The 24,227-nt window shown below is 41.4% G+C and overlaps 1 protein-coding gene across 5 annotated transcripts in view; it reads left to right on the top strand.

Annotated features, from left to right (window-relative positions):
• MEIS1 (Meis homeobox 1) overlaps nucleotides 1-24,227 on the top strand; it is a 108,523-nt gene that overhangs the window by 69,072 nt on the left and 15,224 nt on the right. For all 5 annotated transcript variants that reach the window (XM_084201530.1, XM_084201531.1, XM_084201529.1 and 2 more), the window contains exon 9: nucleotides 16,043-16,119. In XM_084201530.1, the coding sequence (XP_084057656.1) occupies nucleotides 16,043-16,119 (77 nt within the window). The remainder of the gene's footprint in view (nucleotides 1-16,042; nucleotides 16,120-24,227) is intronic.

Below are 24,227 nucleotides of genomic sequence, written 5' to 3'. Positions count from 1 at the left end.
CAGGCCAGGGCTGAGTGATGACAGACCCTTGTCATTTGCCTGCATTCAGCTTCATTGCTATGGTGACAATATGTGGTGATGAAAGTGGCTGCTGAGGGTTGGACAGAATCCTCCATGGTTGCTGTAGCCGACAGCATCTTTGCAACAGCATGTTTGAGCTGCTGATGGCCCTTGGTGTCAGAGCAGCATCAAATCTCTAATGACAGAAACTCTCCACAGATTTTCGGGTCCACAGGGATAGTGCTCGTGGCATCATCACCAGTCTCAGCAACTTCTTGCATCAGTGACAAAAATTGTCTTTGCCTGTTTTAGGTGTTTTTGTGTGCCTCGTGGTGGATCTCCTTGATTTATTTTGTGTGACATATGAGCTAGGTGAGCTGGCGTTTACCTGCACAGCAGCATGGGGTGGCCATGGTCCCCCTCCTGCCGCATGTAAGGCAAACACATTAATCAGCATATAGGCAATGGCTGCTTTCGTTAAATATACCTGTGAGGGGCCCTGGTGAACAGGCTCTTTTGTTCCTGACCAAACCAGAAGGGATCAAAGGTCAGCAGAAACCCAGAAGTCATCAGTCAGGGCGGGTTTTGCTGGATCCTGGCCTTGTCAGCTCCATAGTCACCCCTGGCAACTTGGGCTGCTGCCTGCTCGCCTTTCCCACTGCCTGGCGCAGAAGTGGAGCATCCGGTCTCTCAGTTGCTGTAAAAAGATGCTGACATAAAGTCTGCATTTGAAATACAGTGTGAGCATTGCCATGCTCCTCTTTGTTATCCAAGCCATTTGAGAGTGAGATTATAAAAATGATAAGTTGGCTTTGTAGAGATCTTTTTGCTGCGATCATCTTTAGGATGCGTTTTAAGGCTGCAAATTCATTTTTGGTTTAGTGGCAAATGGCAACCCGGAAAGAAGCAGCAGCCTACTGCCAAAATGTGCTTCTATGCTTCTGCATATAAAAGTTCACTTCTAAAAAAACTTCTGGTATGGCATTTATTTCCTTTGAGCAGATCGATTTATTTTCCCTCCCCTCCCTGTGATGTTAAAGTACATTTGGCAGTAATCAGTTTATCCTTATTAGAAGCTGTGGTAAAAGGCAGAGTTGCTGAGTCAATTCACTCCATTTACTTCCCCTATTGAGCCTTAATGTGTCCCAGTCCCCACCCCTTACAGTGAAAACATCATCAATTATAGGGTTGACAGGAGCCTGGGATTCAGTGTAAGTTGCTCCTTGGGGTTATTCATCTTGCACCAAAAAAACTGGCACTCAGCGATATTCATCACTCCCCCCTACCTAAAATGATTGAGTAAACACTGAGGTGAATTATCAGAGGGGTAAAAAGGGGGGAAACTGAGTTTGAATATGTTGGAGGCAACTTAGGGCTCATATGGAAGGAGAAATAGAGCCATCAGCCAACATGCAAGCTCACCACCACTGTTTAATATTGCTGCAGATGCTGGAGGGAGGTTCAGTTATCCTTACTGCTTCTCGTAGCCTGACCTGCAAGAGCCTTTTTATTTTGACATCTGTGCTGGAAAAGCAGCTTCAGTCCTGGAAAAGCAGCTTCAGCACTGATGCAGCAGAGATGTGCTGGGTGCCCAACTCTCTGTCAGCACCTTAGGGAAATATTTTTAAAGCACTGCTCAGTTTACAACAGTTTGATCCCTTGATATTTGTATTTATTTCAAACATCCTGAATCCCCTCTGGTGGAAAATGATTCAAAGTGGGAACCTAATTTTCAAAGTGTTTTTGTAAATATGATATGGTAAAATCTTTTTCTCCAAAACCTCACAAAATAAAAAAGCATGGAATAGAATGTGCTTTGTTACCATTACTTCCCCTTCCTACAAAACAAAGCACAAAAAGTACATCCAGCCAAGCGAATCCAAACATGAAAACCTCAAACTTTGGGCTAATTTAAATTTTCAAAGTAATCTTTAAAAAAGAAAGAGTCTCTGCTTTCCTTTACCCAAAAAATATAATGCAATCACGGTATGGGAGGAGAAATTCCCTTAGCCATACACCTGGTTTGTTTTTACGCCCGGTGCTGCGGTTAGATGGTTGTCTAAATAAACAGAGATTAGGTGGAGGGCTTTATCTCAAAGCTGGCACTGGTTATCACACTGCTTCCTCCCACTCCCTCCCTCTGATTGTGAGTTGTATAAGAAGACTTAGCAAGCATAACTTAGAGCTGATAACCTTTGAATGTTAGTTCAAGGAAGCTGTGCCATAGTAACAACAACAAAAAGAGAAATTATGCAAACTCTGTCACAGACTATTCAAACAACTGGCAATTTGACCCTAATTCTGATTTAAAAGGAAAAGTATTTGGTAAGTTTTTTTGCTTCTAGAGCTCTATTTGAATTTAGCATGATCAATAGTATTAATATTTGAGCAGTAGTTAAAAAAAAAAAAAGATTCCAGGAATAAACTTGAGTTTATTCTTCAAATCCTCTTCTTCAAATCCTCTCTCCTTTGGGGATCTTACTTTAAAATTGCTTTAACAAAAAGGACCTGTAATGTTTCATTTGGCTAAATTGCTCCAGCCCTGCAGTTGAGGGTTGAATTGATCTTGATGTAGCCCTGGAAGAAGACAGTCAGTTGACATTTGTGTTCGATGGTAAATGAGTGTGTGTATATATATGTATATATCTATATATCTATATCTCAAGCAGGGGACATAAAGAGAGGCTGGCAGGTAAAGGGCAGCTTCTGGCCCTCCATGAAAGTAAACAAGAAAAGTCCTCGTGGTTCTGCATGGGTGTGAAATCAAAACACGCCTTTTCTAAGTGTATCTTGGCATGCTGATGGGCAGCATGCAACACGCAGAGAGGAGGAGAAAGGTCTTTGGGGTCTTTGCAACGTGCCTTCCATAAAACGAAACAAACCAGCAAACCACAACCAGGGAGAGGAAGGAGGGGGAAGGCCTCCGCGCTACCGCAAGGCAATGTCAGCGCGATGTTGGGAAGCCGGCTCACAGCGAGCGGGTGAGCGCGGGCATCTCTGCCCTTGTCGCTCACATTACCGCGGTGCCACGCGCCCAGTTACACAATGCGTGAAGGCGAGGGTTATTTCTAGGACAGATAATTGAACATTAATACTCGTTGACATTGTCGTAGGAATGATATGTCAAGCTGACAGGGCCTATGTGCTTGCATCTGCTGATCGGCTGCAGATGAAGGGGATGTTTGGCAGATTAGACCTGGGGCCTCGCCGCTACCGAGCCAGGGATGATACAACCATTAATCATGAGCTGCCATCTTGGGCTGCCTTCCCAAAAACAGTGGGTCCCTGCTTTTGGGGGTGGAGGGCATGGTTGGCCAAACGACATCGACCCGCATACAGGTATGCGCACCCCTGCGTGCATAAAGATTTAAGTACACATGTAAAAAAGATTAAAGAGGAGCATCCTTGGTGCTGCATGCACTTGAGCGCCACCATCGTCTGAGGCAACTGTTTTCAATATACTAACGGGAGAATAAAAGGAAGCGGAATAGATGAGAAGTTCTCCAGAAGCATGGAGAGCATGATCTAGTTTGATGAGGTGTTTCTGATTATCTCTATCTCAGGAAGTAAATGACATAAAAATGGTAAAATGGTAGCAGAATTAGCTTTTTTTTTTTTCTAGCATGTTTTTTTGTGTCTCTTCTTCTGGAAGTCAACAGACCCTTCAAGGCAAGGGTGATGTAGATAAAGTAGTTACGTTGCAACCACTCTGTCCCCTTCCAGCCAAAATCCTACAAAATTTGCCTTTCAATAAAATTTCATAAAAAATCTTCAGAAAGCGAATGCTTTTGTCACAGCATTTCTACGGCCAGACCTTGCTGCACTACTTCAGAGGCATGAGAAGCAGATGGAAAACAATTACAGGGGCCTCTGACACTGGGGTCAGTTCTACTTTCTTAAAATAGGGCTAAACGTCATGTTTGTAATGTCTTGCGTACAGTTTGGCTCTGCATAAAATGCTACAAAATAGGGCCCTTGAGAACATCCATTATCACATTTTGGTTAACATCACAGATTTTAAAAATCCCAGTTGTAATGAAGCCATGAAGTAAAGCTTTCATCTGTAAAGATCTAGTTTCTCTTTGTTATTAAAATAAACTAAGCCATTAAACAAAATATATGCATATAATAGTAAAGTTCATAATCTCCTATCATCAAAATGATAAATTCAACTTTTTCTTTAATTGGAGCAGTCATCTTAGAAAGGTTCCTGTATAGAACGAGATCAAATGTGCCTGGTTGCTCTTTCTTACTTTGTAGCTTGTTAGTGGTGACATTTTTTTGGTCTTTAACTAGTTTCATTTAGATCTTTCTAAAATAAATGAGTTTTCTTCAGAAAGGGGGGGAAAGCAGAGGGGGATTTTTGAGCAGGAATTGAAAAGATTTATTATATCTTGTTACCGTTCTTGTGAATTGTTAATGGCCATCATATCAGAAACGTGCTGAAAGCAACATGCCATCTCGATACTTTTGCTTCCAAACATGTGGATTGTCTCTTTTATGGTAGTTTCTGTGAAGGCATCTGCATGCCTGTGGTGCTTGATATGCTCAGAGCACGAAAGAGACCAGGCAAGAAAGGGATGCTCGGGCCGGGGATGTGGTGGGCACTGGCTGCTTACAGCTGACTCTGGTTGGGTTTTTGAAAAGCCCCTTCCAAAAACCCCTGTCCTGGCCTCATCCATTCATCATCCCATAGAAGATGCCCACCGAGGGTCTCACTGTGCAAAGCTGAGGACGTATCCTTGAGGCAGGCCATGCTTTGGCCAAGTGCCAGATTTAAGGTTAGGCAGGTGAAGACAGTTTTGCCATTTCAGGGCTCATCCCCAGGTGCTGGCCAATACCAGCCCCTGGGAAATGCCTCATACCATGAATATTTCCACTGAAATGCAAAGCTTGGCTCCACCAGCCTTCTGTGAGGGAGGATACAGTTGGGTCTTTGGAGGCTTTTGAAATCCAAGTTAGATTGTTAGAGAGCTGCGTTGAATTTGGGGGAAAAGATTATTTTTTATGAGGGAGTTCTCTTGGGGCAAGAAGTTTTCCAAGAGGGAAGAGTCACGTCCTGGTCCAAACCTTTTTAATGACATTTTTATAAGGACGAGAATCAATGCATAGTGAATTTGTGGGCAAATACGTGTTGATTTAGGGTTGAATCTGGAGATTTGGAGAACTGTGATGTGCTTTTTCCCAACTCTCACCAGATCTAAATCACACTTTTTTTTGGGTGCGCGTTCTTGTGCATAGAAATATCATCCTGGGAACATGTATCTGCTTTATTCTGAAATTGGTTAGCATTATCAGACTTGTTTCTTTGCTGAGTTGGATACATGATTAATTAGAGCAATTGTTTTCATTTGGAGACTTCTCCATTCTTGTCTCAGTGTTAAATTTTAAGGCCAGGCTGGTCAGAAAGTGGATTTCTGTACAGGCCTGTACCCTGAAGCCAGTCAAAGGGATTTCTCACAGTAAATGGGTGTAGATAAATGAATTCTCTAGCCAGAAAGCAGAATTGCTTAGTCAAGTTTACTGAGTTAAAACTTGTCTATATTGTTCATGTATGCAATTACACTGAACTTGGGTTGTTTTAGCAGAAGAGAGCTCATTAGACCCAAGGAATGAAGGGAGATTTTATGAGTGACTCTTATTTTCAAGGTAAAAATAATGGAGAGTCAACTTATGGGGAGGTAAAAGCTGGGATGGATAAAATGAGAGTGCCTGAAATAGCTGGTTGGGTGCTGGAAAGTGAAGCCCAGCTCTAGCCCAGGTAAATTGCATTTGAATTTCAACCTCAGATCTGTATGCACTCTTCTTTGGCAGATGTTGAATTGATAATGCCTGTGTGTTAAAGAATTCTGATTGTTTCTTTTGCCACCTTCGCAGCTTATGAAAATGCAAGTAGCCCTGCCTAATGAATATTAATAAGAGTTATAGCTGGAAACACACAAGCCTGTGGCTCTTTGGAGCTTGGATGGGGTTAGCTGGAGGATTGTTGTGACTGGGAATTTACATGGTTTTTAAGAATAAACTTCCTGAAAGCTTTTACATTCTCCTTTCAAAGCTGATGTTTGTTCGCAGTACCTGCTCACGTATGCATGGGGATTTTTTTCCCCCTTTCCCTTTCTAGATACATGTGAGATTAGTACTACAGATGGCATGTCCATGTTTTGTAAAACAAGGCAATTTATTAGATGAGAAGAGAAAGAGACCCCATCTCTTAAATTTACTTCAGTCCCGGGTTAATTGTATCAATAACAATTTTTTTTTTAATTTTGCTTGTTTATTTTTGCCTTTTCCCACACCCCATTCTCCCAGGCAACTGTGGCAGTTATTAGCAGGGCAGGGAAATGACACTGATGAATTCTACATCTCCAAACGTCCTAGGAGGCTTTAAAGCCCATTTCATGCAGTTAGTTAATCGGGCAGCTCGTTAGGCCCATTGCAGGACCTCACACAGGGCAGTCTAATAGCAGGGATGGCTGTGGAGGGGCTGGAGGTTGGGAGGGCCCCAGGACCTGGCTCTTCAGCTGGAGCCCCAAGGGGCCAGTTGGAGCTCCCAGCGATGCCAAGCGGTGCTGGGCTCAGTGGCGACACTGCCAACATCCCTCTGGTTTTGCCAGTGCTGTTCTCTGGCTCTGCTGGAGCAATCTTCTCCAGACCTTTGTTTACTCACTTGTAAAAATACCTATTACCAACCTTTCTGCCTGTGTCATAGGTCCCATTTGATCTGCTCTTCTTCCCCCAGACTCTGCTCCCAAAACTGCTAATTATGCAAAAAACCATGGCGCCCTTTTTAATAGCTTCCTGCTCATTGAGAGCTGCAGGGGCAGACTTGAAAAGGAGGGTTAGTGTGGGTCAGAACTCAAAAGGCAAATAGAATCAGAGAGATATTTATTTATTATTAAAAGAAACCCACAGTCTTGTCTTGATGGTAAGGACTGCTGTGATGCGTCATGGGGTGGAGTTCTTTTCCAGAATGGTGGTTTAGGGCTGGGATACACTTGGAGGCCTTCATGAAGGCTCAGTGAGGGGATTTTATGAAGATTCAGCAATTAAGATGCCTCTGCATTATAATTTCTGCCAAATATGTCAAAGGACTTACTGAGCATTCACTTTGCAAGTAAACTTACTCTTTCTAGAGCTTTGAAACATGAGGGAAACCCCCAGCTTCAAAACAGAAACGCATGTATGCACTGCATTTCCCCTTTTGCAAAAGGCCTTTTCTTTCCCTTCTCTTGTCATGACAAAAAGGCTTAATTTTTTTTAGCCAGCATAAGGCGAGAGGGAAGAGGGGGAGAGTCATTAAAATGCAGTTCTTTCAATTACGTCCCGTTATTTGTCATCTTTATTGCTTTTCTATAGTTTTCATTGCACCTTTAATAGCACGCCTGGTCAGAAAAGGTGAGCTGGAATGTGAATGCACTTGGCTGTGCCGCCGTCAGTGCCTGGGAGCTGTGCTCGAATCCCAGTCCCTGTAGATTTTAATGTCCCTGCAGACTGCTGGCAGCCTGCTTCCAGCTGTGGCAGGCATGATGCAGTGAATTGCTTTTCAATGTTCTTTACTCAAATAGGCAGTAATTACAAGCTTAAAGAGGTTTAGTGGTCCAGTAAACTACATAATCACCCCTGAATTAGCCTGGGCTCATCAGTTGCAGTCCAGCAACCTCAAGACTGCTGTTTGTATGCAGGCTTTATCACGTAGCAACCTGAGCAGCAGGTGTGGAACAGCAAGAATCCCCCATAAACACAACTGTCTACTGGGGACAATGATCTCTAATGAGATGAGGCTACAGCATCACTGTAATTTAAGTGGGAAAATTAACGCCAGAGAATGTGCACTACTTTCAAGAGTCTCTGCTTCTTCAGAGAACAGTGGTGTTTTCCTGGTTTGGTTTTTTTTTTCCTTTTCCCTCCTTCTTTCTTTTTTTTCCCTCCCAGATCTTTAAATGCATCTTTCTCTTTTTCTTTTTTTTTCACGAAGAACACATTGTGGTTTTGCTTATAAGCTGAGTGGTCTTTATTCTTTTACAAGGATATGTTGTGAATATTTAATGGTGGACAGGGCATCTGTTCAAGGACTTTCCATGCCAACAAAGCAGCATTGCAAAATAGCAGCTTTATCTTTTCATTTCCTTCCTTGGTCGTAGTTTTCTTTTTTGCTTGTTTTGTTTTCAAAAAGAAAATGTAAAATAGAATGCAACCCCACTCATCTTGGTGCTGAACCATTGGCACCTTGATGTGTTGGTTGCCTTGAACTCTCTTTGTATGATGGCTTGGCCCCTTCATGAAAAAAGGAGTTGAGGCTCCTGGCAGGAGGCAGTTTGCTTGGTGGCTGCTCCTTAAGGGTGCTACCACCTTGGGAAACCTGCTTAAAGCTCCTGCTCCATCCAAAATCCTTAGGTTTATATTCGGGATCTGGCTGAATACAGCAACTCTCCATCAACCTGATCACACAGGTGTGTAGAGTAGGGGATGGAGGCATAGGGGAGTATTTTTATCCCTCACTTGCAGAAGGAGCTCCAGATGTACGGAAGACAGCCTGGGAAAAAGAGGAAAAAGCACAAATAAAAGCTTTCATCTTAACTCTATGGGATTACAACTGCTGGCACTGGCGTTTCCAAGAGATTGTAGAGTTATTTCCGAGCCCACCTGTTTAGAAAGTCATTTGAGGTAGATAAGGACACTGACTTATTGCTGAGAAAAGGCTTCTGGTTAGGAGATATTTACCTGGGCTAATCTGTCTTAGGCTGGCTCTAAAAACAACAGCAGTGTTTTTAGAGTTATCAGGTAGTCGGGATTTCGTTTGGCGTGCCGGTGATATTTTTTCTTCCTTCCCAAAAGCTGCTCACCTAGGGAAGGCTGGGGTTTGCCTTCCTGCCTTTTCACAGCTGTCTGATAAAGATGTTGGCTTAACTGAAAAGCTGGGTTTCAAGGCTGTGAATTTTAGCTCTAAGGCGATTGCAGTCAGATGATGCATTTCCTCAGTTCCTTTGGTGTCGCTTGGCTGTAGTGTTTCATAGTTTTGGCTGTGTGCTGCATTGAGGAGAATTTTGCTAATCTTTTGGATGCAATTTTTCTTTTAACTTCCGTGTCCTGGGTTAGTTTTAGTCTGTGAAAGAAAAACAATAATTAATAACAATAATAAAGAAAAATGGTAGAGGATGCAAAAGCGCATCACTCACATCACAATAGTACAAGTAGTCTTGGTCCCAGAGTAAAAAAATCCCTTCTTAAGTGTACTAAGCAAAGTTAATGTGTATGTGCAGGCTGTGTGTGTGTGTGTGTGTGTTTTTGTGTGCACACACATACAGGCACCAAAGGAATGTTTTACATGGGAAAAGCTCCACTCAATTACCCAGGTATGGTGTGGGAGTGTCTGCATAAGCTCAGCTTGAACTGAAAACCAGTAGGAGCCACAGTAAACTCCAAACACTGAGGTCTATCAGAGTGTCTCCAAAAGGAAATAGCAGAAGCACCATTGCTTGGACTAGCTAAAGCTCAACTGGAAAAGGCAGTGGGTAATAATATATGGTATGGAAGGAATAATATTGTAGCAGCCAGGAGATGGATTAGATGAGTTAAAAGGTTTTTCCATTTTCTGACTTCTGTAATATCCTGTGCAAGGGACGATCTGAACTTTTTTTCCTTAATGAGTGTTCACATTATGAGTAATTTGATGGGGCCACCAGAGAAGTATTGGCAGCGCATCCCAAGCCATACCATGTCTCTCCATCAGCCTTGGAAAGGATATTTATGTTAGTGAGTGCCAAAACTTGTTCACAGACAACTCTTGCAAGAAAATTATTTACAAAAGGGCAAATGGGAAAAAGGAGAAGCTTTTTTTTTTCCCAGCATAACCTCTTCATTAAAAAGGGTCGCTGTTGCCAGTCGCTCTTTTCCCTCCCTGTAAACCCCCACAAAGGAAATGTCTCCTCTCCTCCTCTGCCTGCAAAACCACCCCAGCCCCTGCTTAATCAGGTTAGCTGTGAACACACATTCAGATTTTAAAATTTCTGGGGTATTGGCTCTGTCTTTTACACCCTGCACTTGCCTTAGGAGAGTCTGATTCTGCCTCCTTTCCTCACCTTTTATTTTTTGGCAAGGTTGCCAAAGCAGCCTGCAAATCCTTTTGTAAGGGCAGCAATAGGCAGTGTCTCAGAGCCCATTTCATAGGGATGAGCTGATGCAAAAGCCCAAAGCAGCAGCTTATTGGCCATGCCATAGGGATACAGGCAAGTCAAAGCAATGCAGCATCTAGTCACACTGCATATTTTGATGCATATTTACTTTAGAAGACCAAGCTCATCTGTTGATTTTGTGTTCATAGTTTGCAGTTCAGTAACTGTGGCAGCACCAGGATTTATTAACAGTAATGTTACGAGAAAGGCCTTACCGCAGGGATATTACAATAAGTTGAGGAAATATTTTCTTTTGAAAGAGGAAAAAGCGGCCTTTGTCTGCAGCATGACCGTGTCATATGGACTATGTTTTCTTGCTGTGCTGAAAAAGCAGCGAGGAGCTTGAAATGCCGAAGCCAGCTCACACTTCAGTAGCATTATCAGGCTGACTCACTACTCTCAGCCAAGGAAAAGACTGTGCAAACTTTGCACAGGCTTTTTTTTCCCTCCCAGCCTCAGAGATGCATTTCTAATAAAACAACTTCCTTCTCAGTGTTTTAGTATTTCCTCCAATGTGCAAGCCAATCCCACGGGATAAACAGGATCGAGTTTGCAGCTTCCGAGTTGAATTTTTTTCTTCTCCCCCCTCCCTACCAGGTCACCTCAACTTGGCAACTTTTTACAGCCTTGCCTGAATATAAAGCAGGTCACAGGGATAGTCTATAAACCCATTCAGGCAGCCTGCAAAATAGGCAAGGGGGCTCCACGCGTTCTCTTTATCGCTCCTTCTCAACATGCCGGTGGCCGGTGAAGAAAGGAGGTTGCAATCTTATGACTTTATGGATAGTGATCCAACCATTTTTTGGCTACATTTTGAGTGCAGAAACCCCCATTATTCTTTAGGAGGCCAGAATGTGTGAGGATCTAGGACTCGACTGCTATAAATTCAAGCTCTGTTCTTAGACTACACCATGCACTGCTTTTGTAATGCAAATGGAAGGCACAAAGTGTCCCTTTGATAATGTGCAGTCAGGAGACAAAAAAAGCATTCACCGCAACAGTAAAACTAATTCATAAAGCTGAGAGACAATAGGAAAGCATTATGGATATTAAAAAAAATAGTAATTTCTCATAGATCAACTTGATCATTAATGTAAACAGTTCAAATGCAAAACAGAAGGAGGTTGGGGAAGGGGAGAGACCCAAATGGCTATGCTGCCACCTTAGCTAACTCTGAACAAGTCTGAGTAAAGCAAGAATTTAGAGTTCAGCATAAAGTCAATGTACAGGTTGTCAGTGGAGGGCTGATCCTTGGTCTTTATTCTGGATACTGATTTAGGCTGGATTTCTCTTCAGAAGCAAAAAAAAAATAAGTGTTGGGATTTTTTTTTCTTTTTTATTTTGATGTTAGAAAACAGTTAATAAACACTCCTGGGGCATAAATTTTGAGGGGTGATTTCTCTTCATCACCTCCCAGAGTTTAGCTCAAGGTCGTCTCACCTTGGTGCCCTACGCTGAGCTCCGGAGGAGGCAGAGGGCTGGAGGGAGGGGATGAAAGGGTTTCCGAAATGGTTCTGCCGGCACGGCTGAGCCCGGCCGCGGCACTGCCGCGCTAAGGGCAGCGCTGGATGGCCGCCACGGGCTGCTCCCGGCCGGACCCGCAGCCTGTCTCTCGGGGGGTGCTGCTGCACTAGCGCTCCTTGGCAGCCGTGGTGCTGAGCCGGCTCGGTGCCGCCAGGAATTAGCAATCTGAGGGGTGAGAAGGGCAGGATTATTTTCCCGTTTTTCTGGCACCATTATGATGCGCTGCTTTCGCAGAGGAGGGGGGAGGGAGTGCTCTTGATGCCGGGTTACAGATAAGATAAAGTCTGTCGCTGTCCTGGCATCCCGCATTTGCTGCCTGGGGTGGAAAATTTGAGGAAAGGAGTACCTTTGGACAAGGTGTAGCATTTAGAGACAACCTTGGATGCTTTCCATCTGTACCTAATGGAGACTTTACCCACCATCTGTAGTCAAAGGTGATTAAAAAAAATCTTATTGTTTATTTTGCTAAAAATGCTCTCAAGCTGCATTAAAAAATGGGCTTTTACTAAGGCTACTGCTCACTAAATACCATTCATAAAACAGTGACGAGAAAATATGATGGAAAGTTAAATTTTTCTCTCTGTCACTTTGATTTCTTTGTTACTGCTAAAATGACTGCTCTGACTCATATTTTGCATAGTTATTTTTACCTTTTCAAATGTTCCTTAACTGTTCATATTACCCTGGGCAAATCCCCCAGGGATAATTTTCATTTGCATGCAGACTTTGATGGTGTTATTAAGCAATCACTTTCTGTACTAAGTCATTATTAAAAGTAATACCACAGAGCCTCAAAAACACATTAATGGTGCCAAACAATCCACATTTCAATGCTAGATTTATGGAAAGGGAAAAGCACAAGGTCTCATATCATTCAGTGGATGCTGCTCTATAGCTCTGTAGCAGCAGCAGGCTTGATCAAAAAATATCAGAGCCAAATTCAGAGTCCTTATCTGTTGTCAGCCTTATTTCTTTAAATGCCCTTTTTTGGGTTTGGTTTGGTTTTTTTTTTTTACCTACCTGCTTTATACTTGTTTTTCCCCTTGGATTTACCCTTTTGCTCTGGCCTTGGCAGGAAAGCCTGTCTGCAGTCTTCCAGTACGCACAAGCTGGGCTGGTTCTGGGAAGGAGGGTCAGCCTTCCCCTCTGTAATCACTGTTTTATGACTTTCACTGGAGGTGTTAATGCAGATCAAATGGAAAACAGTCCAGCATGAGCGTTGCAGCTTCTCATGCTGCCCTGCATACGGTCCCAATCGTTAATTCTGATTATAAGACCTAAAGGTAATTCTGTTTGCTCTCCTAATGCATTGCAGCTCTCCCGGTGGTCCGGTGTCTCTTTTCTCCAATTCCCATCTTGATCAATTGTTTGCAAATAATTAAGCTTTTAAGAGATAATGGTAGGAGCTAATGTACACAACAAAGTAAAGGTCTCAAGTCACTGTTTATTGAACAGTTTGCCTTGATATCCCAAAGTGATCCAGAGTAATAGGTGGACTTGTCAGCTGGAGTCACTGCCATGGTTTTAGTCATTCTTCCTTATATATTTATATATTTAGTAAAATTATAGAATATCTCAAGTTGGACAGGATCCATAAGGACCAAATCTAACTTTATCCTCTTCACGTGACTTAAACTTAGCCATTTGACTAAGATATGTTTTATACATATTCATACAAATATAATATAATCTATACACACACAAAACATATATCCATATATATATTTGCATTTGTCTATATTCCTTCAAGCAGCCATTATTAGAAAGTTTTCAGAAGACACTAGTCATTCTTGTGCAGGTGGAGTAAAGACCAACAGCGACAGTTTTGACTGAATTTCCTATTTCTTCATAAAATGGCAGTTCTCAGGGTTTCCCTCTTTCTCTCTGTTGCAATGTGATGTCTGCCTTTGCCCGTAGCACAAGCCTTCCAAGCCCTGTGGGTGGGAATGCAACAGGGCTTTGAATGTTTTTATAGCAACCTAGCCTGTGGCATGCTGATTCTTTGTCAAGTCATTTCTATTATTTTATTTTATTTTTAGTCAAGCAAGGAACAACTGGTATGATCTACAGAAAGGTTATATAATAATGTTGCTTAGTGTTTAAGATTACTTTAAACCACACCGAAACATTGTTAAAAAGCCTGCCACATTGTGACCCTTTAGCTAAGAGGGATTAGCTGTGTCAAATCCCAGGCTGTCATGTGATTATGGCAATTACAGATTTATGATGAAATTAAAAGTTTATGCTGTACTAGGATATGAAAAAAAAAAAAAAAACAAACCCAGATGACCTCAGACATACCACAATTTGAGGAATTTGTAGTTTGGGACTTTTAAAGCAATTATTTTTACAGTGACAATATTATTTTGATGACTAATTTTATCCAGTCTTGTCTATTAAAAAAAAAAGTCAAGAACAATTGAAAATTGCTTAGTGGAGACAGACTTCTCAATTCCAATAGCTAGAGGCTGTCTAGTAATTATTGCTTTCTGCATGAAATTAGACACAGTTTGTTCAATTACTTAAAATTAGATCACATGTAAGGTGGCAAAGCAAAATAAGAAAAAAAAAAGAATAATTCTGTCCTCGCTTGATAGCAAAGTAATGAAATGAGAAGTAAGCTGTAAAGATGAAAATGTTACAAATCATCTCTGTAGGGTTTGGAGTTTTTTCATTGAAGGGAAGAAAAATGTTGTGTTCAGATAGATGGACATGAGTGTGACTGTTGTGGATGAATGTGTGTAGAAGGCAGACAGTAAAATACATGCTGTATTTTTGCATGTGTAAAATGCAAATTGCCCATAAAAAGATGACACTTCTTTCCCTCTGGTTTTCACTTTACAATTCTGGAGCTGTTTCATGTACACACAGAAAATACAAGGGATGTGTGTGCAGGTCATCTGTGAGCTTCCTGTCAAGAGAACAGTACTTTTGAAATAATTGAAAATTCCTCAACATTTTTGGGTGAAAAAAGATTGAAAGTCTCTTTTGGAGCTGATGGCCATAGTGGTGGGCTTTGAAATGGATGTATTGAGTTAAGAGAAGTTGCTGGAGTTCCAACAAAAATCCCTCTTTGGTAATGTGAGGCGATGCTTGCATGTAACATAGCCATGAGAAGTCAGACCATGCTGTTTACAAAAATACGTCAAATCTACCAAATAGCTATAATGCCAATAAGATTGTGGGATTTTGTGAAGTTTTAAATTCTTAAGCTTTGCAAGGTTTCAGTTTTAGTTTCATGTAATATTACGCTGAAGAATTCATCCAAACAATAAGGGAATTTTTGGGGGAGATAAAAATGGATGAACGTGTAACAGTAAATACTTTGTGACAATCAACTGCTAAATAGTGTTGGGATAGGACTAACCAGTTATATCAAATGATCTTTATTGAAATGCTATTAAGCACCTTGCAGCAGTCCAGGTTTGAAATAGATATATACTGAGAACTGGGCCTCCAGGTTAGGAGCTGAACCAGTTCCTCAAAACAGGACTTTTCCTTGAAACTGTTACATTTGCAGTATTTGGCCATTTCCTTTTGTGGCAGTGACATTTTTGCATAGATGGGAAGGACAGAAATGATATTTCTACATTTCAGGTTTGGTTGTGGTTTTTGCTGTTGATTTATTAAGCAATCTGTATTCATGCAGAAGCAAATTTTCTGAGAAAGCAAATCAAGTTCTCACAAGAAACTTATGATTGAATTATAACATTATCTTCAATTAAAGGAGTATTTATTTGCTGTCTCTTAGGATTAGCTCAGCACAGCTATGCTAATGTCAGGCAAAAATGTGCTGATTGTTGACCTTGCATTGGCCTGTGTTCAAAACACAGGCATTTGTTTATGTTCAGGATGCTGATCTTATTTGCAAATTATTTTGGGACACTGGCAAGTTTTGCCTTCACTGTCTCAGAAAACATCAGTGTGTTTTAGTTTTGCAGAGAAGCTCTTTATCACGTTCTTTGTTGTTCTGTTAAAAACAGAGAAAAGAGAAAAAAACAGATTATTTGACTCTAATCAGTCATTTGAGACAAGTACAAAAAATTTTCAGCTAATGCAAAAAATATCCTTCTAAAGTATCAAGGTACTGTCAGTATCCTAAGCAGTTATTTCTCCACTTCACTAATCTTTATAATTAGCTTGTCTTTTACTGCCATTAATTAAGTGATGTAGTAGCCCATTAATAATTATAAAAGAGTGACACACCTCAGCATTTTCACCTTTCAATAATAGATGTCACACTTCTGTTTTGGTTTGGTTTGTAGGGGTTTTTTTAATTTAAAATAAAAGGTAGGGGAAAAAAGCACATTGTTTTAAATGTTTGTATTTATTTTGGTGTCTTATAGCACCCTTACCCTTCAGAAGAGCAGAAAAAGCAGTTGGCACAAGACACAGGGCTCACTATACTTCAAGTGAACAATTGGTAAGTAATTTTCCTTAGTGTTTCTATACAGCCACTGGCACCCTCTGGCTATTCCTTTGTGGACACACCTTGACCTTGTTGTTTCCCTCCCCAAAAGTTTATTGATACAAAAGGGATATAACCAGGTGAGTGGTTTCAGGTGTAGAAGGTATGAGGTTTGCTACTGTATTTTATTTTCCCATCATTTGGGCAGATCTCAGTGTATTCACTTCTGATACCAGTCCTCTTTCTGGCTGAGTTTATCTGTTCTTCAATAGGAAGGCACATCCATTTGCAGGACATTGGTCTTGGAAGAGGTTGAGATGTCAGGGGCAAAACAGGGACAATTGGTCCCATTTCTGCTGAGCATATTGTTATTTGGGGCTGCTGTCATGATTTTTATAGCATAGTTAGGGAGGTTTCTCTTTTTGACTGACACCTTTGAATCTCTTTATCAGTTTGTTTTCAAAATCCAGTTTATGAATAAGCTTTGAGGACAATCTGGTTCTTTGCTGCTGAAGTACAGTGTGGAGCAATTTTATTTATTTGCTCCAGGTAAGGGTTGGTGGAGCCCCTGCTCTGTTATAGAAGTGATTCATTTGAAGGAAGTCAGGATCTGCGCTGTTTCTGCAGTGGATTTTGGGTTGCTAACTGCTCAGGGTGTGGTGAAGGCAACCAGTGAAAATTACCCGTGATTTAAGTATCATGCAGCAGCAAACCTCTTTTAAAAAAAGTTTGATTTATTACCCTTTGATACTGCATCAAAATGTGAGTTCCTCCCACTATCCCAGAACAAGTGTCGTACTTGAAGTGTGCTGCAATCTAATACCTTGTAAAACTAAGTGTATCTAATTAATTGTCCTAATATTTTTAGATTAGTGTTTATGATGGGAAACCATATCCTCTTTGAAGTAATTCCCAGAATATGGTCAAGGCAAACAGCAAGCCTGCTGGGGAAAAGGGAGGGAGGAATGCCAGTTTGCAGACAAAAGTTGGTTGGCTTTTTTTTTCCTGTTCAATAAGTGTCAGAGATGAATATTACTGAAGCTCTGATTACATGGCCTAATCCATTTTAGTGAATAAATTTGGTCTTGATGTCCATTGCACCTACATTAACAAACCCTCCTCTCTTAGAGAGCGTAGGAGCCTATGGGAGAGATTTCAGATATATTAAACCCCATTACAGAAAATGTAATTTCTGTCAATATAATCCCATGTATTCTTCAATTTAGTACTTTAGAGATAACAAGCTACTTACAATATATTTGCCTTTGGAGGATTAATTTACAAAGTGCACTATCTGGGAGACACAGGCGGGCTCACATAAGCATAGCTTGTAAGGGTTATCAATTTCTGTGACCCCACAGCAGCCCTGGGAGATCAATTTTTTGAAGCCCTTTAAGATGCTGAATAAAGGAAAATACCAAATACTTAGTGTGTATGAAGTATGCTTCAAACATACTTAATTTAAAATGGAGGAATAAAAGGCATAAAACATAAAATTTACATGTTATAAGGTAGTGCAACCCATAGTATTTTGGCTCAGCCAGAAAAAATTAGTGTTTACTTCAACTTTACATTCTCCATCCTCCATCCAGGTGTTACCCTAATTTGTAGGGTTGTCCTTCAGTTTAGCAGGGGGTGTTTTGGCTGTGGGTACTCATCAGGGTCGTGTTTAACTGTGGGGTGCAGAACGAGTGCGTTGCTTCTGCGGGGTCTGGGAGCGCAGGATTCAACGTGGACAAATGTGTCAGTTTGGGATGGTCCATCACAAGAAATCTTTCAAGATGATGAGCATAGGATGGATTCAACAAAAGGTGGTGGAATTTCTCCAGAGTGACCTTCAGTAGGTTTTCTTTCAGTTTTTTTTCCAGGGTGTTTTTCAGTACCCATCTCTCCTCAAATATGAGGAGTTTTTACTTTAGCTTTGTGTCAGGTGTGTTCTTATAAGTTCCTTATGTGCAAAGAAAAAAAAAAAAAAGAGGTCAAAACACATTATGACTGAAGTCTTGTGGATGTAGGGCAGACTTCCTCTGCTTGAGCTAGTTCTGTAATTCTGCTGTAGTGTTACAATTGTATGAATTATTGAGACAATTCTCCTTCTCTCCCCTGAGGCACAACAATTTAACACTAGAGAGGCAGTGGGGCTTTCTTAAATCACAGGTGGTGGGCAGAGATGCCAAAATATGGCAGTGCAGGCCCTGCTTTTTGTAATGGATGCTAAGGAGCAAGGAGACTGTGAAGCTGTTGCTGAGTGTGCAGGTTGCACAGGGAATACCCAGCCATGAGGTGACCAGAGAGCTACTCATCCCCTCCCAAATCCTGGGGGCTATGGAGCAACCTTCTCAAACATTTTGCTGGATTCCTTTTCTTCTAAAGCAGTGTGCACAAGGAACTCTTCCTACCTAAATGTTTTGCTGCAGGGAAGAGCTAGCATATAATTTCTGGTTAGTTTTGCCTTTCTTAAGCAGACTCATAACTCATTCAGCCAGAACTCACAAAAAAAATTTGCCTTCCTCCTTAGATTCTTCCAAACTTGTTAACACACATGTACATTTTTGTATTAATGATGAGTCATTGTAAATCACTGTTGCAGAGATTAAATAAAATGCTGAAGGGCAGGCTGGGTGCAGATCAGTCATAAATTATTGGCAGCAACACAGCATGTGGGAATACATGAAATGTGCATGAAAAACATAAACTCATGTCTGGTAGCATGGTCGTTAGCCCAGACTGGGAATGCTGGATTTTCTGGCTGGAATTAGAAGTTTGCCACAGACCAGTCAGTGAAGAGAGCATTTGTTTTCTACAGACTGAAAGCATTTAAACAATTTTTTTGTCATATTTTGAATGCCTTTTCAGTATGTGCTGGTTGCATACTTCAGTTTTCTACCGTAACAAAAAAAAAGTTGATTTTCACATATGGACTGCCCTGGTGCTGGGGCTCCCTAGGCTGATGCACATAACCCCTGTTGATGATGGAGGAGTCACAGGAATGGGGTGATGATGTGAGCTGTGCCAGAAAATATATCCGTGAAAGGGCACATGTCTTTAAAAATACCACAGTCCTTTTACCATGATCCTTTTCATTGGGCTATTTCATTTTTTAAGTAATTAAATAATCCGCACAGAGGATTTTTTCCTTTTTTTTCCCCCCCACATGACAACTTCACTTGTGAATCACCAGCGTTGCCTTCTAGGACTATCTTTTTGCCTCAGTCCGATGTTTCTGTTGTGGGAAGAGGGAGCCCTCACCCTGCTGCAAAATAAAAATAAATCTGTGGCAGGTAGGAAGATAGCAGAGTTCAAATGTCAGTAGTCTAAATGAATCATTCAGGTCTCTGTCATATCTGTTGTTTAACCCCACAGCAGTTTAGGGTTCCAAGCACAGCAACTTGAGCAAAAAGAGGCACTTGCATGATGCCTATATGGACATAGTGGAGACCTGAACAGGTCCAGGTTAATAAGGTGATTTTCCCAGGTGATAAAAACAATGAATTGAAATATCCAGGTGTGATCCAATCACTTCTTACCTCAGCTGAGAGCCAGTCAGGCTGCATTGAACAATCTATACGGTTTTCTTGTTTACTACATCCCAGCTGAATCCCTTCCCATTAAGAGCTAATGGTAAATAATTACTGGTGGTAGTCTATGAAGAAGAGAGAGCAATTCTAATCAAGGACTGCATTAGGTGTCAAGATGCTTGTTTATGTTTTAGAAAAGTCTTGGTGCACACAGATAAGATGTTTGTATACTTGTAGAATAATGTGCCCATATAACCTCCCTATGTGTGCATGTCTTAATGTGGTTGTCTCTCTAAATAGTATTGCATCCAACTGCATTGAAATGATAAAAAAAAAATAAATTGAGAATTCAAATCCTTAAAGGTCCAGCCTTTATTAGGTGTTTCCATTCTGCTTTTTCCAAGCACCCTTGTGCTATCTAGGGCACAGCCCAGACAATGCTGGAGCAGCTAGTCAATATTTTATCTTGCCCTCATTCTTCCGTGCTTCGTTTGTTGAGCTGTATTCAAACCGTGCTTGAAGATGGAATTAATAATTACTGCTGGGCTTTCCTGTGGCACTCACTTACTGCTGTAATACCCGAGTCCTTCCCTGACCTCCACGTGCCTATACATGCATACAAGGTTGTGGGTCTGCATGGTATTTTTACAGTTACCCTGCAAAGAGAAAGAAGAATGTTGTCCTGTTTCACAGGGAAAGAAGTGAGGCTCATAGAAGTCCAGGTCCAGCACAGTCCCAAGTTTTGGGTTGGTCTGGGACTGTGAGGTGACTCACAATTATAGCAGTTTGTTCTCATGTAGGGCCCAACGATCACTGAAACTTCATGTTTCATGGAAACTCCAAGTTTTGAGTGCCTTGGTGTCTTACATTGCCAATGTCCACTGTTGTGTATGGAGAAGTGAGAAATCGGTAACTTATGGTGAAAGTTTTGTGTTCAGTGATTTGCTCAGTAGCTCTCAATCAGTCCAAGGAAGCAGCGGAGCTGAACCCTCTTCTCCAGTGCAGTATTTGGCTATATCAACCAGGACTGGCTTGCTTTTCTTCCTGCCTGAGTCATTCAGCTTTGTCGAAGATTATTACCTGTAGAGATAGATTTTTTTATTTTATAATGCCCTGGCCTGTTCTTATAACAGACATAATTGTCATTGGGATGCTTGAGGCATTGAGCCCTATCAAAAATGGTAGCATGAGCTGGTAACTGAACTGTAAAGAAGTACATTAAAGTCTAGGGTGCAAGCAACTCTGGTAATATGGTGTCCTAACTCTTGAGTTCTTGATTTTGTATTCTTGGCTTCTTTAAATGTCATTTTTGTATATAATTTCCTAGGCTTGCAAAAAACCTCAGAACAAACCCCAACCAAACATATCGGAAAAAATTATCAAATACTGTGATCAAAAAAAATTCCCTAATCTTATTCTTGGAGTTAGATGAAGTGGATTTTACTGAAACCTTGTAAGAAAGACATTTCAAAAAGGCTCTAAGACCAGCCCAAAGATGAGTGTGAAAAATCAGAGAAGGACTTGGGATAGGAAGAGCTGACCACCTTACTGTATGTAGCTCAGGCAGCTCAGAGCATAGACGCACAGAAATAATTTATTACACTTTTAGTCCCCTCACAACTCTCCTCCAGCAGGAAATTTCCTTCTGTCTCCATTTCTTTGCTTCTGAGTAAGACTTCTAAGTAGAGCTTTGCTGCAGCAGTTACATGGGGCAGGGGAGGAAATGCTTTGCCATGGCATGGGCAAGCAGGGTGGCGTGGTGGGGACAGGAGGATTCTGCACTTCTCACGGTGGAGAGCTCCCCAGAACCCAGCCATGAATGGGGAGCACCACTGGGAAGGGTGTCCTTTCCATCTGCTCATCCTGGCTTGCAGATGGTGGGGTTAAGGATGGAGCAGATGGGGGAATGCAGATTGGGAGATGCAGATGGAGAGGTGCAGATGGGACCAGATGCAGATGGGGCAGATGCAGAAAGCCCCTGCCTGCCCCTTCGCAGAGGGGCAGGGGAAAGAGGAATGGCCTCACAACTCTCCACCTTTTGGGAAACAGTCCCAGGCCCCTCTTTTCCCTCTGTGGTTTTATATCATAGCATGCCAAAGGTTTGGTGCATCTGAAGCCCGCCCAAACACCCCTAAATCCAGCTAATACTGTTGTCTGGTGTTTCCCATGTGTTTAGCCCCATTCCAGACCCCAGGAGGGGACAGAACAGCTCCTCCCTGGGGCTGGGCATTTGGAGTAGACATCATCTTTGCTCAATTCCTTCACTGAGGATGATATTCACCCTGCGCAAAAGGCCAGCACATGACCAGTGCACCACTTTAGTCCCACTTAAGCACTATTTTTAGGGTGTAAGTGGGGGAGGAGGCCAGCAGGGAGGGAGCATAGCAAAAGCAGGTGCTGGTCCTATATGCAGGGTTAGATTTTCACCCCTGTTGCCCACCAAATTGTAGACTACAATAAACAGGGAAGGTATTTGGTTTGCCAGGCACATCGCATGCAGGGATTTTTAGTCCTTGGAGAATAAAATATCTGCTTATTTTCAGATGTATCTGTTACTGCTTTTATTGCAGTAAACAGATTAAATGAGAAAAGGTCAAGATGCAATTTCAATCTGTGTAAGAACATAACAAATACTTTTCTCAGTAATCAGATATAGTAAATACAAGTACTTATTTACTTGTAAATGTTAAAACATTCACAAATTATCCTCTCAACTACAGCAATACGGACTTAACCATCAGATTTTGGAGAAAATTTACTTTTCTCCTCTATGTTATTCTAGAATATGTATACAGTTATTATTTAAACACTGTTTTGTTAGTGGGAATACATGCAAAAGCAGGAAAAAATAGAAATAAGAAAGAGAATATATTTTGGGTTTGACAAATAAATATTGTTTTATATTCCAGAGAATAAGACGGTAGGTGTTTGCAGAATGAAAATCATCCCCCTCCAAGAAAGCCCTCTCAAAACACCAAGAAAACTATTTGTAAAAGTATCTTGCTGGGTGAATTGTTGCATCATTTTAGTAGTTCAGAATGTGTGAGGTAAATTAGCTGTTCTAAATGTACCATGTGCTGGATTTTTCAAGCAGATTTTTGCATTTATGCTTTCACTAAGTCTTAGCTAATTGTTATGCCTTTCACCTTGAATGCCAATTGTAATAATAATATTACATCTGTAGTCTATTTCTCTGTTCTTAAATTACAGCAATCAGGAATACTCACTAGGTAAAATCCTGTATAGTTACTCATAAGAAAATATTGAAATCAGATGAAAAAATAATGTTTAGCTTGCATATTGCCTTAGACAGCCCTGGAGAGCTGCCAGGCAGTCAAGGTATTATTAGAAAAGCTGAGCAAATAGCTTACAGGGGGAAGAGCTGTGAATGTAAAGCCATCAGGTACTGTTGGATCACCAGATTTTAGGCTGGAATTTCCTTTTTTAGTTCAGTAAAGCCATTTTAAAGTACAGCACAGTGGTTCAAACATGTGGGTTTGGGTTTGGTGAGTCAATTTAAGAAGTAGTGGTACAGTTTTGCCATGGGTGTTTTCCAAAGGGGTCAGGTACTCAGAGGAGGTGAGTAAAGAGTTTTCTTGGGGAAATGCTCCCCTTGGCCTCCAGGACTTGAGATGGAGGAGGAGATGTAGACCTTACAGACCCTGGGTTTCTTGTTCAGTGCAGACTTGTCGGTTTCCACACCCCCCAAACTGCCCCAAAACAAGGGTCATCCCATTCAGGAGCACCAAGGAAAGATGCTTCTAACCATTGCTCTGACAGCCCCTGGATTCAGACTGGGAAAAAACAGCAAAGGACAAACCATTTATTTCAAAAGCAATTGTGAAATCATTTGGCTCAAGCTAACAGTGACAGCTAATTAGTGACACCGTGGGCACTGAGCAAAATAAACCTCAGAAGCTGGTATTATTTTAGTCATGTAGATACTTTTTTGAGAGGAACATTGGTTCCCACTGTAGAGCATCAGGCAGTGCAAACAGAGCTTACCTGCCAACAGTCCTGACTAGCAAAAGGTTAATGTGCAGCCAAGAAAAAAACCTCTTTTCTCTCTTCTGGGGTGGCCTCGTACTCAACAAACTTTTTTTTCAGTTGGTGCATTAATGTTCTGTAACAAATGCGATGTCAGGTGCCAGGGAAATAAGATGAAATAGCACCCATGCAAACATTTTCCACTTGCTCTTCTCCTCTCCTGCTCTAGCTTTGCTCTGCAGGATCAGGGTAGGGGTCAGAATGCTTTGCTTGCTTCTTCTTATTTAAAAATACTGAGATTCAGGTGTGCACCATCTCAAAACAAGAGTTTGGCTTTAAAAAAGTGCCCGTTCAGGACAGTATTGTGTTATGGAAAGGCTACATTGGAAGCAAGGGGAATGCCTTGCACTGTCTTTAAAAATACAGTTCTCAGGTCTGGGTTTCTATTTAGTGCAAGGAATATCCTTGATATATATTTTAAAAAATTACATGCCCTCAATAGATGAAAAAAAAGAAAGACAGAAGGGGAGAGTAATGGCTTGTCATTGCTTTGCAAGTCAGGCTTTGAGCTATTTTTGTCATAGCTATCTGAAGAGTGTTTACATACAGTTTGCCTTT

This window comes from Fringilla coelebs (assembly GCF_963513975.1).
Source record: "Fringilla coelebs genome assembly, chromosome: 3".
NCBI classification, from domain to species: domain Eukaryota; kingdom Metazoa; phylum Chordata; class Aves; order Passeriformes; family Fringillidae; genus Fringilla; species Fringilla coelebs.
This window is presented reverse-complemented; position numbering and strand designations above follow the sequence as displayed.